The 19,546-nt window shown below is 32.4% G+C and overlaps 1 protein-coding gene across 50 annotated transcripts in view; it reads right to left on the reverse strand.

The window, feature by feature from the left end:
• The window catches only part of Clasp2 (cytoplasmic linker associated protein 2), a 201,755-nt gene that overhangs the window by 111,787 nt on the left and 70,422 nt on the right, over nt 1–19,546 (reverse strand). For 25 of the 50 annotated variants that reach the window (XM_058576652.1, XM_058576658.1, XM_058576640.1 and 22 more), the window contains 2 exons: nt 15,992–16,138; nt 3,570–3,652 (listed from right to left, as the gene is read on the reverse strand). In XM_058576652.1, the coding sequence (XP_058432635.1) occupies nt 3,570–3,652; nt 15,992–16,138 (230 nt within the window). Of the gene's footprint in view, nt 1–3,569; nt 3,653–15,991; nt 16,139–16,517; nt 16,872–19,546 lie in introns of those variants that run through there. The other 25 variants (XM_058576638.1, XM_058576644.1, XM_058576650.1 and 22 more) reach the window with 11 other exon arrangements.

Raw genomic sequence — 19,546 nt, forward strand, 5'->3', positions numbered from 1 at the left:
ACAGGTGAAGTTTCAATGTCTCTGAGACCCATGAAATGAGATGTCAATCTCAATCATTGTGGATAAATGTTTTTGGTGCTCAAGAGATGCCTGGCTGGGAGATAAAAACCTGGGTGTTATCTACATAAATGTGAGCACCAAAGTCATGGGTTTCAAAGAAGTAACACAGCAAGAACATGGAGAGTGAAAAGAGAAGGCTCAAAAGTAACTCTTAAGAAATTCCAATACTCAATGGCCAAGTAGAGAAGCTGTGTTTACATAGGAAAAAGATGAAGTGGACAAAGTTAGAGGAGGGGAAAAAAAAAGGAAGAATATTGTATCACATTCACTACAACAAAACATGGATGCAGTCAACCATGTTAAATGCTTTTAGAAGATGGGAGGGAGGACAGTAAATAAAAGAATTTGATTTTCAAGAAAAAAAAGAATTTAATTTTGGTGCCATAATTGAACTACTCAAGATTGGTTTCAATGGAGGATAAAGATGGAAGAGAGCAGGATAAAGTGAATGCAGATGAAATTTTAAAATAGCACATATGGGCAACTCTTCTGAGAAGACTTACTAAATGAACAAAAATAACAATATCTGGAAGATATGGAATCCAATATGATTTCTATAAATCTTTCATGGCAGTGAAGATCAAAGGCAGGGCCTCACACATGCTAGATGAACACTCCACCACCAAACTATATACCCTGGCCCAGACTTTCTTTTTTCTCTTCCAGATGATTTTTTTTTTTTTTAATTAAGAAACCCACCCATGTTTAATGAATAGTAAGAAGGTTTTAAAAAAGAGAAAGAGCATGGGCTTGGTGATTGTGCAAATGTGTTAAGAAAAGTGGGAAATAACAAATTTTGGAATAAAGGTAGAGGTACTAGCCTTTGGAGAAAGAAGGAGGGACTCTCTGGTCCTGGAGCAAAAGAACAGGAGTTCTGCTGCAGGTAAGGAAATAGGCAGAAATATGGAGTTACTACTTAATGGTAAGGAAAGAGACAAAGTCATGCACAGAGGAGAGCTAGATAGCCATTAGTGGTTAAAGACACAGAAACACATCCAATAGCCGAGGAAAGCAGAGGAATAATTTAATATAGCCAGGAAGTCAGATTGTTATGGGCTCACTTTATGTGAATTTCACTAGAAATCATGTGGCTTTCTCCAAAACCACTGTTTCTGGGCTATGAGCATAGAAAAAAATATATATAAGTGGGGGGATCATCCAGAGTTGTACTTTTACAAAATGAGTATTTTAAAAAAATCTAAGAAGCAAGGGATTTCAATATATTATGTGCAACTTTACTGCAAGAAACTCCAGAATCAAATCTTAGATGAGAAGAAAAGTAGAAGTGAGAGATGATTGAGAGTGAGTAGAAAAGACAATGGACCAAAGATACTCAATACCATGGAGAAGTAGTTGTCAAGAGTATTTGGAAAGAGTGTGGAGATTAGGATCAGTAGGGAAATGTTTTAATTAATGACCCTGGAAACATAGCAATAACATTCAGGTGACATCAAAATCCAATATGCGTCTACAAAGTGGATAACTAAGATGAAGGTATAGAGAAGGTCCAGAAACTCCTGAGTCATCCAAGTGGAAATTAAGTCATCAGAATGTGTCAAACTTTAGTATGATAATAATGGCAATAGCTAACGTGCTTACCATATACATTATTTACATTGTAATATTTAATCCTCTTTAACAACCCCCAGAGTATGTAATATTAATTTCTAATTTAGGATGAAGAAACTGAAATACAAAGGATTAAGAAATCTGTTCAAGGTTACACAGCTAGTGTGGGAGAGCTGGGATTCAAATCTAGGAAACAGTGGAATGTTGTCCAAATTATAAGGAAGCTGGACAAAGAACATGAGCCTCATATAAGTGGGTGTAGGAATAATGATCACCAAGAGACAATGAAGAAATCAAGCATAATTAACTTGTTATCAATTATTAAGGACACATGAGTAAAGAAAAATAAAAAGACTTTAAAGAGTTTTAAGAAAAGAAACCAAATTTTCATTAAGGTAAGATCATTGAGGGTCAATGACAGACAGGAAGTTTCTATTTATGAAACAGATATTACAGAGGACACAATGAAAGGTATGGAGCATCTGGGGATGGCAAAGCATCAACTACAAGGATCCAAGGGGTAATTGTGAAATAATTTTTCTTTTCCATAAGGTGAGTAGCCCTTGACTTTAGTATACTATGATATTACCATTCTGACAAGAATATACTGAACAAGGAAAAATGTTCAGTTCCAAGTAAATTTTACCAATTTTTCCTATAACACAAATCCTTGCCTTACACGAAAGGTCTGTAAAATATAAGGGGGGGGGGGGCGCTGTTTTCCTATTCTCTAAAAATGGGGAAAAAATTCAATAAAAAACCCAAAATACTCTTAAAGACATTTTTAAAGCTTTCTCACAACTTCTTAAGATTTTAAATAGCTTAAGGACAACTTTTTGTTTCAAAGGGCAAATATATGCAGTGAAAAGTAGTTTGCAAATAAAGCAATGTGAAATATTCTCAAAAAGAGTTCAGCATCTACACCCATCATGCTGGAAAAAAATACTCTGAGTGACATCAAGTGTTGGCAAGGATGTGAAGAAATGGGAATAATCAAACTTTTCTCATAGGAGTTTTAGCTGGTAAAAAGAATCCTACAGAGTAATATCTAGTAAAGTTGAAAGATTATAACCACACAATTTCCCTCCTTGTGTTTACACCCTACAGAAACTCCTACAATCAAGACCACAGTTTAAAAAGAACCTTCAATGAAGCAGGATATGTAACAGCAAAAAGTTATTAACGACTTAAATATCCATCAACAGAAAGGATAAATGAACTGTGACATGTTCGGGCAATAGAATATCATCTATCAATTCAAATGAATGAAACAGAATCACAAATTTTAAGTTGTGGAAAATTATTTTTAAACTTTTGAATAAAAAGGCTATACCAATGTAATGTACAATATAATATTTTTGTATCTTAAAAAAATGGAAATAATACTCTCAATTATAATAAGTATGTCCACTCTACTTCAGTAAGTTCTATGTGAACATATTTCAAAGTTTTTAGTCAACAAATCTCCAACATTTTCTGGGCTCAAATCTTGTCAGCATTAAAAAAAAATAATAATAACTAACTTTGTCAATATGAGTATTTCTTTTTGAAGCATTTTCATTCTTATATAGTCATTTCTCTTAACCTTTTCTTTTCCTTTTTGGTTCCCTGAGTAACTTTGGTTTTCTTACTTTCATTCTATTTCAATAAAAGGGAATATTAAACAATTAAATTAATTCAAGAATGTGAACTTTAAGATAGACATTATAATGTAATATGACTTAATAATATGGATTCCATTTTATTTCAGTCTTACCGGGAAGTGGAAAACAACTTGAAAATCTAATTATACCAATAAATAATAGCTTTGTACTAAGTCAAATATATAATTTATATAGTCGTTTAAGGAAAAAATGATTTTTAAAAAGGGGCAAAACAAATGACTTGAACAAGCAAATAGGCTATATTCAGGGAGAGAGCCAATTCACAGGTAGCTTTACCTGAATAGAAGGGACATCTGTAAAAGCTTTTATAAAATCGTCTTCATCAACTGCTCCAGCACCTCCTTCTTTTGAAGCACCTGCTAATTAAAAGGAAATCAATTTCCTAAGGTTCATTTTTAAGCATTTTAGCACTAGGGACAACATGAAAAATTTATGCCTTTGATCTGAACAAAGGCATAATTTTGAGGGATATTCCAATTTATAAGAAATCATTAAAAAAAGAAAACCTCCACTTTTCAAAAAGTCAAAGTACATGGAAATAGCTAATTAACTCTCTAAAAGGAACTAGGCTAGACTGGTTAGATAAAATGCAAATTACTAAAGCAGAGGGCCCCAATCCACATCCCCCATTCAGTGCATTAGCAAGGACACAAATACTATAAAAGAATGAACATCTTAAAAACTGAAGAGTAACTTAATACCATCAGTAAATGATGGCAAATAAGTAAGACACAGGACCTGTGTATGGTCCTATGGTCACAAAAGCATATGGAAAAAATTAGAGTCCTAAAATTAAATTATACAGATAAAACTTCCTTTATTGTATGTATTAAATTTTAAAAGGAAACAATAGGTATAGCAATTATTTAAGAGCCAGTAATTAAGGTATTATCTTTCCAAATTTATTCTTCTTTCAGATGCCAAGCCTAGCATTCACCAAACCCTTATTTTTCAGTTGTTCCTAATGATTTCTGTTAAGCTCTTGCCAGAGACTGGAAGCTGAAAGAAGAAGGAATCTGCTCCCTTCTGAATACTTCCTGTTCTTGTCAGTAAAACTCTAGTTACTCTGGCAGAGATCTGAAGTATAGGTAGCATTCAATAAATCAGCTCACTGCAGCCATCAAAGACAGTACCTGCTCCTTAGACACGTGAGTTCCAGATCACCAGAGAGTCCCTCCTCTAAGTCCCTATGTTTTTGTTTGTTTTTGAGATGGGGTGTCACGGAACTGGTCTTGAACTCCTGGTCTCAAGTGATCTTGTGTCAAAATACTTCAAGTCCCAATTGCTAGAACTACAGTGCATGTCACCATACCTGGCTTTAAGCCTCTACATTTTAATAATTCTAACATCCTCATTTTGTTCCTCCAGTCCTGAGCATGGTATCTGCTTCATGTAATTGCTATCTTCATATTTTAGTGTTTTATTTTCACATTTTTAAGTCATCGATAGCCATTTAACAATTCTTTATATAGGCCGAGTGTCCCTAACCTGAAATCTTGAAATCTGAATGTTCTAAAATCTGAAACTTTTTACTAACATGATGCCACAAGTAAAAATTCTACACCATTAAATTCTGTTGCATGAACAAAAGCATTTAAAATATTGTATAAAATTACCTTCAAATTTTGAGTATAAGGTGTATATAAAACATAAATGAATTTTATGTTTGGACATAGGTCTCAACCCCCATTATCTTCTTATGTATATTCAAATATTCCAAAATACACAAAATACAAAATATAAAAAAAAATTCTGGTCCAAGCATTTTTGCATAAGGGCTCAACCTTTATTAAATACTCTGTAAAAATAACTGGTGTTATTTTCTCTTTCCTAACTGAATCTACAACTAAAAAATAAATATTTTTTTAAAAAAGTAATAGCAATTAGATTAATAAAAGAGGAACTAATTCATGCTTGCTACAGAATAGTTCAATAATAAATTTAATATTTTAAAATTTCTAGATATTAAAAAGCCCAATGAAAACTAAAGTACTCTCAATTCCATCTCCATAATCAAATCAGTCTTTGTAGCTAACAGGTTAACTAAAAATTTAAATCATATATTGTACACTTTAAAACAGATGATTTTTTAACTTGTCAATTTAAAAAGTCCCAAAATAATAGATAGGAAAGTCATGAGAAATTAAAGTCAAAAGTGGCTGAATATAAAATTAATATATAAAAATCAATTTTATTTTTTGGGCTGGGGATGTGGCTCAAGCGGTAGCGCGCTCACGTGGCATGCGTGCGGCCCGGGTTCAATCCTCAGCACCACATACCAAAAAAAAAAAGATGTTGTGTCCGCCGATAACTGGAAAATTAATATTAAAAAAAATCTCTCTCTCTCTCTCCCCCCCTCTCACTCTCTCTTTAAAAAAAATCAATTTTATTTCTAAGCAGTGGCAACAAAATTACAAACTTTAAATTAGAAAAATACTTAGGTTCAATAGTAACTAATACTTTAAGGTATCTATGAATAAACTAACCAAATGAAAACAAAAGTAAAAAATTGGGTGGGGGAGTTAATATATTTTAGTAAAACATTTAGAGCACTAAAATGGAGATCAAAGAAAAAAGGACCAATGAAACAATCTATAGCCCATGCTTATAACACTTCAAACTTCAATTTACAAGTAAATGGAGGAAACACTAACATCCAAGACCAGCAATGTCAACTATAGAGCAGTCCTGGAGAAAAGAAATCAGAGGAAGCGTCATAGAAAAGAAGATCCTGGTTGTTGCATAACATAAACATCAACTTCCCCCAGGACCAGAGTTACTAAGTAGCACACTCAGAAGGAGAGAGTATACTTTTGAACTTTGGTAGATAAAGAAATAAATAAAAGATAAGCAATGTCTGAAACAAGACAATCCCAGAATCAGTAAAAAGACCCACAGAGTTAGTAAAAAAGTTGCATTTCTATAAACCAACAGAAGAGGGCATTCTTAAACTGAGAAACAACAAACTTTTCTTCCTGGCCCCACAGAATCAATCACCTGTTACTTGTAGCCCAGGAAAATCCAATGTATTATCAGAAAAAGAATACATAATCTCATGTCTATAATAGACTACAATAAGTAAACAAAATAAGAATGAAAATCTTTTATGCTGATAAAAGTATCTGCTTAAAACAAAATCCCAGCATGTGAAAAATGGAGGTACTTTGGGCAAAGGGAAGGGAGGGTAAGGAAGGTGCATGTGGGCAGGAATGATGGTAGAATGAGATGGACACCATTACCCTAAGTATGTGTATGAATGCACATTTGGTATGACACTACATCATGTACAACCATAGAAATGTAAAGTTGTGCTGCAATTGTGTACAATAAATCAAAATGCATTTTGCTGTCATATATACCTAAATAAATAAATTAGTTAATTTTAAAAAACCCAACAACTTAGTAGAGTAGAAACTGTAACACAATATTCCAACATGAATCAATATAATTAAGCAGCAATTATACATATGAAAGAACAGATTAATTAGAATGTCAAAAACTCTGATAAGATATAGAAGATACCAAAGGGCAACTGGTTAAAGTCTGGAATGAAAGAAATAAATACTAAAGCACCAACTACCCAAGAGAGAATTGATATAATCTGGTTGGAATAAGAAAAGCTATAAAGATATTCTTAAAGAACATTTGGGGAAATTTGAATATATAAATGACACGTGCTGAGGGGCTGGGGTTGTGGCTCAGTGGGAGAGTGCTCGCCTAGCATGCATGAGGCACTGGGGTCAATCCTCAGCACTACATAGATATAAGATATTGTGTCCACCTAAACCTAAAAAACAAATATTTTTTTAAAAAAAGAAATGAAGTGCTGAAAGGGAGGTGAGCATATAGTTTAAAAATAAATTTACAGAAAATAAAAGGACTATGGAAAAGCTAAGTAATGTCACAAAGAAAATCAGACAAATCCAAATGAGGGACAACCTAAAAGACAATTGACTTTAGACTTCAAAATATCAGTGTCACAGAGACAAAAGCTGGTTAGGGGATTGTTTTATAGATAATATTACAGAATTTTCTTGTGTCTGAAAAAAAAATATTTAATATGGGTGAGAATATATCTCTATAGAAAGAATTTAGATATGGGATATCACTGGTTATAAATATAGGTGATTAGTGTTCACTGTATATCAAGTTTGTTGTAGGCTCAAAATTCTTCACAATAAAAAGTATGGGAGGGCTGGGGTTGTGCGGTGGAGCGCTCACCTAGCACGTGCAGGGCGTTGGGTTTGATCCTCAGCATCACACAAAAATAAATAAAATAAGGGTATTGTGTCCAACTACAGCTTAAAAAAAAAAGTGTGGGAAACTATTCACCATAAAGCTAAAATAGATACAATTACATCAAGAAAAAAAGGATAGAAATTCCAAAAACAGCCCAAAATATATTAGGGTAGTATTTCCATGGAGTAAAGGATGTTTTATTTAATTGCACAGACTTAATTGGTCATGAATAAAGAAGAAATAAATGTAAATAGTTATACTACAATTTTATATAAATTATATAAGACAAAACAAATTAAATGTAAAATAATGCTTTAGAATAAATGATGTTTTGTACTTTTGGAACCGGACAGTAGTCCTTCTTATTCAAGACAGAAAATTTGGAAGGCAAAAATAAAAGGATAGGGGCTGGGGTTGTAGCTCAATGGGACAGTGCTTGCCTTGCACACATGAGGCACTAAGTTCTATCCTCAGCACCACATAAAAATAAATTAAAGATATTATGTCTATCTAAAACTTTTTAAAAAAAAGGATAGCTATTTTACCTACCATGACAATAAAAATAGAAATATGACACGAAAACATGGCATACAGGTCTGGGGTTGTGGCTCAGTGGTAGAGCACTTGTCTGACATGTGTGAGACACTGAGTTTGAATCTCAGCACTGCATATAAGTAAATGAATAAAGGTCCATCAACAACTTAAAAAAAAAACATGATATACAGAGGAGAGACTAAGGAAATGCTTGCAACTTTAAATAGAAAATAAAAGGCCTGGGGCTGGGGATGTGGCTCAAGGGGTAGCACGCTTGCCTGGCATGCGTGCGGCCCGGGTTCGATCCTCAGCACCACATACAAACAAAGATGTTGTGTCCGCCGATAACTAAAAAATAAATATTAAAATTCTCTCTCTCTCTCACTCTCTCTCTCCCCCCCACCTCCCTCTCTCTTTAAAAAAAAAAAAAGAAAATAAAAGGCCTAATACTTTAAAAAATTCTACCTTGTATTTCACAGAAAATATGTTAATTCTTACTAATGGATTTAAATATACTGAACTTCACTAGAAAACCAAATCCAGGAGAGCAGAAACATTATTTTTGTTCACTAACATTTCCCAGAGATCACAAAAGTAGAAGGACTCGAAAAGTTTTAGTTAACATTCACTAGCTAATGGTCAAATGGATAGGTGGATAGAAAAATGCATATTAAAAGAAATACCACTTTTTAATCTGTCAAAACAGCAATAATTACAGTAGATGGGGTAGAGAGAGAAGATGGGAGGGGAGGGGAGGGGAGGCGAGGGGGGATAGTAGAGGATAGGAAAGGCAACAGAATACAATAGACACTAGTATGGTAACATGTAAAACAGTGGATATGTAACCGATGTGATTCTGCAATCTGTATACGGGGTAAAAATGGGAGTTCATAACCCACTTGAACCAAATGTATGAAATATGATACGTCAAGAACTATGTAATGTTTTGAACAACCAATAATAAAAATTAAAAAAAAAAAACAGCAATAATTAGGGTTGGGGTTGTAGTTCAGTGGTAGAGCATTTTCCTAGCATGTGTGAGGCACTGGGTTTGATTCTCAGCACTACATATAAATAAATAAATTAAATAAGGGTCCATCAACAACTAAAATATACATATATATATGTATATTTAAAAATTTTTAAATTAAAAAACAGGAATTAATTAATGAAGCTTTATATTCAATGCTAGAGAAGATAAAATAATGTCTTTATTTAAATTAAAAACATAAAGAGCTCCTTTTGATGAAGTAACTTTAGATGAATCTTCCACAGAATAGAAGCACCAGAATGTCAAAATATATGGAAATTTGCATTGTTTGTAATGGCAAAAAGTTGCAGACATGGGCTGGGGATGTGGCTCAAGAGGTAGCGCGCTCGCCTGGCATGTGCAGGGCTCTGGGTTCGATCCTCAACATCACATAAAAATAAAATAAAGATATTGTGTCCACCTAAAACTAAAAAATAAATATTAAAAAAAAAAGTTGCAGGCAACTTGAATGACATTAAGAGGGACATAATTTATTAAGTCATGGTGCAACAATAATGTAGAATATAGTTGCTATGGTTTGAATGTGTTCCATAAAAGTTCATGTATTAGAAACATATTCCCAAATTCATGTTGATACCTCATTTGAGAGGTAATTATTTAAATGAGTCATGAGGAAGTGGCTCCTATTATAGGAGTTTTATAAGAGGGAGATCTGGGCACTCTCATCAGCTGAGACCTAGAAAGGCCCTCATTAGATGTCAGCACCTTGATGTTGGACCTCCCAGACTTCAGAACTATAAGAAATAAATCTCTATTCTCTGTAATTTATCCACTCTCAGGTATTCTGTTACAGTAACAGAAAACAGACTAAAACAACTAGAGGCTCTGAGAAATAGAGGAAAATAATTTTTCTTCTTAATGGATATTCTGAGAGGGGGAAAAATCATGCTGCAAGATATTTACTAAACATTTAATGGGGGGGATGAAATCTGAGTACCTACATAAATGAACATGGAGTGATATGACATAGAAACATACATATCAAAATTGTTTGTCAAATCAACATTGTTTGTCTCAGGTTGATGAGATTAGAGAGGCAAGCTATTATTAAAAGATTCTTTTAAATGTATTGTTTAATAATAAGCACGGCTTTTATATTTAAAATCAAATTATGTCTCTCAATTCTTTTCATTAGTAAGAAACGGTTTTTAAACAGACAAATGATAAGTTAATGGGAAATTTTTAAAATTCACAATATGACCATTAAAAAAAGGTTTATCAATTATGTTAGAATGTATGTGATAAATATAAGCCTAAGATTGTAGCTATTATTACAAGCTTTTACTTGATACTTTATACTTGATCTCTGGATCAAGTAATACTACAACTTAATTTTTTTGATCCATGTAGTTTTTCTTTATACTTGATTCAGAGTAAACTACATAGATCAAAAAAATTAAGTTACAGTATTAAAAATTATATTATTACATTTAAATTATATTATTAATTATAAGGACCAAAAATTATATGTATCAAATATAAAGAAAAATTCATCATGTGTGAGATCTTTATGAATTATCTGTCAAATCTTTTCTGAGGCAAAAATCTGGATCAATCTATATTCCTATATAAGGCTTTACAGTTTTCTAACACCTAGATTTTAGTCAAAAAGTACAGGACCAAAATGCTAACAATAGTGGACAAATGAGCAAGTACCGCAATTACAAGTTTAAAACCTTGAACTGCACATTCTATATGGCCTTCTCAGTGCACAACATAGAACCTTGCACACATTAAAGTCTACATAAAGCTGTATATAGAGACAATAGTTTTCCTGTGAGAAATTTGACTTTTTAATGTCAATAAAAATTGTTTGCTTATATAATTTCCTCTCTTATCAACATTCTGAATGCCTCAAAAAATAAACTTTATACAAAAAATGTCTTTGCCATTTTAGATTTTGCAGAGGAGGTAACACAAAAGCAGGGTCAAATAAAATATCAACAGCAAAGACAACAAATATTCTTATATGTAGTAAGAAAGCAGACAACTTACACTAATTTATCCATTACATACTCAAGTCGAATTAATCTTAAAACAAAAGTTAAGATAGGCAACAGCATCAGGGCATCTTATGATGGATAGTAAATGATTGAGGATTCACAGTAATTAATGACAGAATGGTGAGTGGTCAAACTCTAAATCTACATGGGATAAAATAACATGTATTATATGCACTATTAACTAGGAAATGACTTAGAAATGATCCAAAAGGAAGCCTCTGACAGTGGGCCAAGCACTAAGTTCCCATCTCATCCCCAGCATTCAATGTTCTGAGGCTTAGCCTGTGGATATGAGTCAGATCATCTTTAAGGACCCCTCAGGGTTAAAATCTGAGTTTAGGATCTTTTCCTGTCAGTTAAAAAAAAAAAAAAAAAAAAAGGAAGAGGAAGAAAAAAACTAAAATACACAAACAGAAATGTTATTTGATTTTAAATAAAGCTCAAAACCAAAAAATAGGTTTACTAGTCAAAAAAAAAAAATTTGGATTCCAGGATTCAACAAAAAAATTCTTCAGATTTATTAAGTGCATATGATTCTTGTTATGTTTATTTGTTCAAAAGAAAAAGCAGAGCAGCACACATGTGTAATCCCAGCAGCTTTGGAGGTGGAGGCAGGAAGATCACCAGTTCAGAACCAGCCTCAGCAACTCAGCAAGACCCTGTCTCTTAAATAAAATATAAAAGAAATGGGGATGTGGCTCAGTGAATAAATACCCCTGGTTCAACCCCTGGTACCAAAAGAAAAAACAAAGAAAGAAAGAAAGAAAGAAAAAGTAATTTGTTGTTTGCATGATGGGAAAATAATAATTTGTAGAAAATTATTCTTAATAAAATATTCTTAATAAAATCTCAAGTGAGACATAAATGAAGTGGAACAAATATAAAATATCCTAAAGATAAGTACTACTGTATTTGAAATGGCAGTAATTATCTAATTATAAGAATATTTCAATGTAGTCTTTTAACATTAGATGGGAACAATGGAAAGAAAGCAGTCTGTTCACATGAATGAATGAATGAGAGAGTAAGAGAACTTTGAGAACTGATAATCTGTTTAACTTTTCTCAAGGATTGAGATATGTATAAGCCCAAATGACAAGTGACTAACCTAAAAATCTCATATTAATTATAAAAAATGACATACTGCCATTTTTGAAAATTAAGTCAAAATAACTTGTAGAGAAATAGAGATACAGCATTTAGAAGGCAATTTCAACAAGAAAATAAGCATTTCTACTTACAATGTAAAAATTATTTGTTAAATATTTCCAAATATTCTCTTTTTCTGGGAATCATACATACTAGCTAAGCCTTAAAATGACCACATAGGGATTTTAATAATTTCTACAGATTATAATCTCAGAGGTAAAGGACCTAGAAGATTCCTATTTACCAACAGAGATAAGTGTGGCAGCCACATAGCAAAATGATTCTTGTGCTTTACCCACTTATTAGATGGGTGATCCCAGGAAGTTACTTCTCCAAATTTCAGTTTGCTCATTAGGATAATAAAATATCTAACCCCTTAAATAAGACAATGTATATAAAAGAACACTCATTTTTTAAAAAACTGTTAACTAAAACTCAAGAGAAATGTAAGTATTTTAAATAATCAGGTATCTTAAGCAATTGTAATCCAAACCATTGAGAAAAGAAAGGAAAATATGTTCATCTAAATTCCTACTATGAAGTTAACAAATGCTATTCAGGAAATGGATTATTAAAGAGAATTTGTTTTATGCCATTTTAATTAGTTAAACACAATGGTAATACTTTTGATGTTCACATAATATGGGTTTTTTTAAGCAATGATATATTGGTTTGGCTCTACCACAATCTTTATTTCAATTCTCCTTGGCTTACAGGCTACAGAATTACAGTATGCCTAGAATAGGACAGCACATCAAGGCCAAAGGCCAAAGCAAACTGACACATACTACAGATTATGCATAGGTATTACTAGCTTTGTTTAGGGTGCTTTGCTTAAAATAGCACATATCTCTTTTATTATGATATGTATATTAAATTCTAAAACTTCTAAAATAGGTTTAGTCAGGATTTTAAAGAAGCTCATTTTACTTTTATTTGGTAATTTCACCAAAGAGGATTTGTCAAACTCAGTAGGGCTGTAACCAGAAAACAGATAACTCATATAAAGAGAGAAAGCAACCTTCAAGTATTCAAAAGTATCATGTTAACAAATAATTCCATGAATTCCAAGGAGGCAGATTTTAATGTAACATAAAAAAGAAATTATCCAGAACTGAAATGGGTTTATAACCTTTCTGGAAAATACTTTTCCAAATTCTAAAAATTCCTGCATCTTCTGATCACAAACTTTGGAAACTTATACCAAGTAAATGATTGAGATGATACATACACAGTTAATAAAAGCAGAAAAGACTGAAGACAACCTAGATGTGATGTAGCAATGAATAATTTTCAATAATTAAGAGAATGAGAAAATGTTTAGGGTAAAATAGAAAATAGAAAAAAAAAGTACTGAAAATGATATAATGAATAATGTTAACTTTGTTCTCCCAAATATTTATTTGTATATGTAAAAATAACTGGAAAAGCAATTATGAAGTACATGGAAGAAAGTACAACATAATTTCCAGCTGATTATGTCTGTATGTATTGGTACAGCGGTGGTTGTATGCTGAATTTTAATCCAGAACATATCTATCATGATTTTTATGAAAGACCAGATACCCAAGTTCTAGTCTAATTCAAAGATTCTGCAACTCTAAGAAAACTTCTTACAACTAATTTAAAAATCAATAAGTCTATGCCAATACCAGAAAATCTAAAGTTGAAATTTCAAAGTAAGACAGCCAAGAATGGCATTAATTACAGAAACAACATCAATATCCTCTGGCTAGTAGCTCTTTTCTTGGATAGAAAAATGGGCAGAAGACCTAAATGAGCTGTGTCAAACAAAGAAACAAGAATGAATCTCCAACTGCCAAAAAAGAGGAGGCAGCATAAGAAGAAAAAGGAGAAAATGAACAAAAATTTTTCATTTATTATTACTGAAAGGGCCACTGCCTAGATGGATGGTAAATCTGTGAGTGATTAGTGACAACAAATAAGAAAACTACTAACATTTTTATATCTGGTAGAACTACAGTTTACAGAACAGGGGACATTCAGAAACTCATTATTAAAAATTGAATTATATTCATTTGATTAGTACCAGAATTTAGAGACCTGTGTGGGAGTTAAACTATTATATCAATTTTCACCTAAGATATTAAGCCATGAAAAAACAAAACTAATTATAAACCACTAGTCCAGATTCTCAAAAATGTTAACTACTATCACCATGTATTTTATATATTTACCTATTTTAAGTGAAATAAGACAAGTTTCACAAATTATATCATAAGTAAAATTCCATAATTCAAAATCAAGAAAAACATATTTCCCTTGTAATGAGTGAAGACAGCCATTTGTTACAAAAGGAAGAAACCACTGAATGCCATGTATTTTTTTTACTAGAGATAGGTAATAATGCCTAATACAAAATACCTTGTAAGGATATCATAAGTAATGTTTAGATAAGAACACAATTCTATAACTGCAAAACAAAATAATTAAAATTTAAAGGTGTTAAGTTACTCAAAATATTCTGAGAAACAGGTAAGACATTTTAATTTCACAGGTCATTTATTTGTGTGTGTATATATATATATATATATATATATATATATATATATATATGCACACACACACACACACACATACATTCACATACATATATACATACCATACCATCTTTCTAGCTAGTTACATTACACACCAGGGAGTTAAAGACAGTTAAAATGAAATACTATGATAGTTTCTCTATATTTAGAATACCATATGACTTACAAAAAAATATTGGGTTGTACTGAAAGATTAAAGAAGGATGACTCGTATAGAACCTGGTCAAAACATACAGCTTTTATTTTTTCTTTTCTTTTTAATCAAAGTACTATAAACAAAAAGAAAAAACATAAAAATCCTCAAGACCATGTTTTTCCCATCAGGTATTATAAATAAGGATGTACCTGTTTTCCCAAGATATAATTGAAACACATTTATTTTTTAAAATAATAGATTAGTGTTCCTTTAGTGTTAATATTTATCCTATTCTTATATATTCATTTCATAAGAATAATCCAGCAGAAACTAACATCTGAAAGGTACTAGGCTTTCTAATTAGCATATGAAAAATACCATTTAAAATTTTAAAGAAAGGCAACATGCTAAGAACAGTTCTATGAACAGTTCAATGAATATGTTCAATGAACATACTATGTGCTGTACAATTCATAAAACCTGCTTTATTCCTATTTATTATTATCTAATCCATAAGTCATTTTTTGAGAAAATTTTACTTGACCACCACCCATTTCCTATTGTGACAAATGATTCAGTAATCAGTATCTTCAACCATTTCTTAAATATTGAGGTATTTAAGACTTACTACTTAGACAAATGTGTAAATTCATTACATAATGCAGCATTTTATAGATAAAACAGCTATAGTATAGTAAAATTAATAGCCAAATTCTAAAAAAACCTCTCTCCTTTAACACACACACACACACACACACGTTCCTAGAATCTTTCCTTCTAAAAATGGCATCTAGAAAATAAATACCATCAAGAAAACACTAATTCACATGTTCTTATAGGAAATAACAATATACAATATTTTAACATTTCAAAAAGGTAGCATATTATGTGTGTTGCAACGGATTCCCCAAATCTGCAATAGTGCTGCAGTCATGAATAAACATATTCCTCCGAAGTTCTAACTATGTGGGGCCATATCAAGGGCATGGAGCATGCACATCAAATTCGAAATGGATTTACATTACCTCCAACCTTAGGGCCACCTGCTGAACCAGGCTTCCTTGCACTGTTGACAGGATTACCGGATGTTTTAGGTGCAGGAACCTTGAAGGCTGAAGCAGCTGATGATGGCCTATTTCCATCCACTGATTCCTCATCATCAAAGCTTTTATCTACACAAAGCATTAGAAAAATGTATTTTAAGGAAATTAAGCTTTGTTCCATTTTTCATAAGTCTCAAAAATCAAATAATGCCATATATAAAATCATAACTTTGATAAGATATATAATACAAAACCAAGGTCTTCTGAATAAGCATGAATATACTGGTTAACACATATGAAAAAAACACTAAAATTTAAAATCAAATGCAGTATTATAAATTTTCCTACCTGTATGAATTAAGGCAAAAGACAAGCATTAACTCTAAGAGCAGTAAGAAGCATTTTTCATTTTTTTGCTACTCATACAATCATTTTCTGCCAGCTCCTCCCATAGTGCTTCTTCCAGCACGCCCTGCCTTATTCCTTATACCCAGATTCTGCAACTTACAATCACAGATCCTCTTGCAAATCAGTCGCCTCATTCCTCTGAAAGCTCTTAATTTCCCTCACCCTAGGATGCTCCCAATAGTTCACATGGCCAAATACCGTAAATTTGATACTAATCAAGGATTCTATCAAAAATAGACAGAAACAACCACAGAACCACCACTGAGGTTTGTGCCGGCATTTTTCTTTCTCTTCCCTGCCCTAGGTGCTGTAACAGCCAATCAGCTACAAGGTGACATCATCTTATGGCTGCTACTGCCAGATGAAAGGTAAAAATTCTCCATGCATCTAAAAAAATTCTCTATGCATCTGCAATCTTTATTATATTCAAAATTTTAAAGGCAATTAATACTAATAGTTTATGTGTCTAAGTTTTCTTTTACTTAATTCACATATGAATTTACATAAATAGAAAAATATGGTTTTATGCAATATTCATTGTGCTGAGGTGCTTATGATTGCATCAGTAAAACATGGGCTATAACAGCTCATTACTGTACATAATTAACTCCATAATCTCACAATTTGCTCTTTGTATAGGCCATAGAAACCAAACTGAACAATTTGTTTTCATAAATGATTCTCTAATATTCTACAAGGCTCCTTTGAGAATATAATGACCACACTAGTATCATCTTCTTATATACAAATGAAACAGCTCAAGACCACCTCCTCCACCCCCAAAAGAACAAACAACAACAACAAAAAAAAAAATCACAAGATATATTCAGTTTTACTCTACTGAGGAAACGGTTTTCTCTAGGACCCTGCACAAACCAACTATGACAAACAAGATGGGCGAGGCAGAAAAGCAGCTTCACCACAAGCTTCAGATCAATATGCCAGAATCTCCTTCCTTTCAACCTGTTCTCCTTACCTGTAAGACACCCAACCACCCAGAATGAAATCATCCAGATGAAGGGGTATTATCTGTACAACTATTAAATACATTTTAAAGAAAATATCTCAAACAAGTTTTAAAACTTATTTATTGGGGTGGGGGGGACAAAAGAATCAAAGACACCCTAACATAAAGCCACATTTCATTTCAGTGTTTTTCTTAAATAACACAATTTATAGAAAAAAAGAGTATATTCTAGTTAAAAAATAACTGTTTTAGTATAAAACAATTAGGAAATCAGTTTAGATAAAGTAATGGATTTAAAACCTGTGCTTCACATAGATTGTTCTGTTAAGAACATCAATAACAATTTCAAATAAAATTTTCTGCCACCATTATTTTAAAAATGCAGCTAAGAAAGAGTAGACACAAAAATTTACAGAAAGTTAGGCACTGAAACACACAGTAGACAGAAGTTCCCATGGAAACAGTGTTCTGTTCCTGTACACACACAAGAATTGAAGAGTAAATGTCCCTACCATTTTTAAAAAATTAACTCTTAATATTCCCCAAACTACTGAGAGATTAATTTTTAGCTTTTTAATTAAAATAGAGTCAAGTATACAGATCTGGAGTTTGCAGTTCAATGAATTTTCATAAAATAAACATGTTAGCATAATCATTGTCCAGATTAATATATTACCTGTATCATGAAAACACTTATGAGACCCCTAAAAGTCATTATTTTCTAACAAAACTAACTACTAGTTTTGAATTCTACAGCAACAGTTGGTTTTGCTCACTTATAAACTTTATATAAAAGGAATCATACAATTTGCACTCAGGTATCTAGTTTCTTTTCACTAGAAGTTGGAAAGTAATGTTTAGCAGATTCATTGCTTAAAGTTCTCGAGTATATGAACACGCCACAATTTATTAATATCTATTCTGCTGATAGACATTTGGGTTTTTGCCAATTGGAAGTTATTATAAAATGGTGTTCCTAAGAGATGAGCAAACAAAGTTAAAAGGTTCTAAGGATTTTGCATTATTGGGGAAGTAGTAAACACAGTACAGGTTGAGCATCTCTAATCTAAAAACTGAAATCTGACATGCTCCAAAATTTAACACTTTTTGAAAGACAACATGATGCTCCAACAGTTTTAGATTTTGGGGCATTCTGAATTTTGGGATTACAGATGCAACTGAAATCTGCAAATATTTTTTTTTTTAAATACAAAATTTGAAACACTTCTGGTCCCAAACATTTCAGATAAGGGATGCTCAATATGCAGTTGATTTTAGATTATAATAAATCAAAGATGCTACATCATAATACCTAGCTAGGACAGTGTTCCTAAAAATGTGGTCTCCAGGCCAGTAGTTGGGCATCACCAGCAGTTTGTTAGAAATGTAAATTCTTGGGCCCCAGCCCAATTCTGAAGATGCAGCCCAGTAATCTACCTATTAAGAAGCCTTCCTGGGCTGAGGTTGTAGCTCAGTGGTAAAGCACTCACCTAGCACATGTGAAGAGGCCTTAGGTTCGATCCTCAGCATCACATATAAACAGATAGATAGATAGATAGATAGATAGATAGATGTATTATGTCCAACTACAACTATTAAAAAAAAAAAAAAGAAGAAGTCTTCCTGAAGATTCTTGTGCATGATCAGTTTAAGAAACACTATTACAGCAGGGTTGGTGGACTTTTCCATAAAGGATCAGAGAACAAAAAAGTTGGGTTTTGCAATTCATGTACATTATGATCTTTCTATGATACATGACATGTAAACAAATAGCTGTGGCTGTGTTTCAATATAATTTTATGTACAAAAACATGAGGACACCTGGATTTGATCTGCAAGCAACAGTTTGCCAATTCTTGCTATAAGATGAGCAATAAAAGAAGGGTAAATACATATATAAATAAAATAGAAGAAAAAGAGTATATTAAAAATATCTGGTTTACTGGGGCTGGGAATGTGGCTCAAGTGGTAGCACTCTCGCCTGGCATGCGTGCGGCCCGGGTTGATCCTCATCACCCCTTACAAACAAAGATGTTGTGTCTGCCGAAAACTAAAAAATAAATATTCAAAAATTCTCTCCCTCCCTCCCTCCCTCCTTCCCTCCATCCCTCTCTCTCTCTCAAAAAAAAAAAAAAAAAATCTGGTTTACGAAAAAGAAGCAG

Source organism: Marmota monax, unplaced genomic scaffold (assembly GCF_021218885.2).
Source record: "Marmota monax isolate L192 unplaced genomic scaffold, Marmota_monax_Labrador192_F-V1.1 WCK01_AAM20220418_F8-fsc00021, whole genome shotgun sequence".
Taxonomy (NCBI): domain Eukaryota; kingdom Metazoa; phylum Chordata; class Mammalia; order Rodentia; family Sciuridae; genus Marmota; species Marmota monax.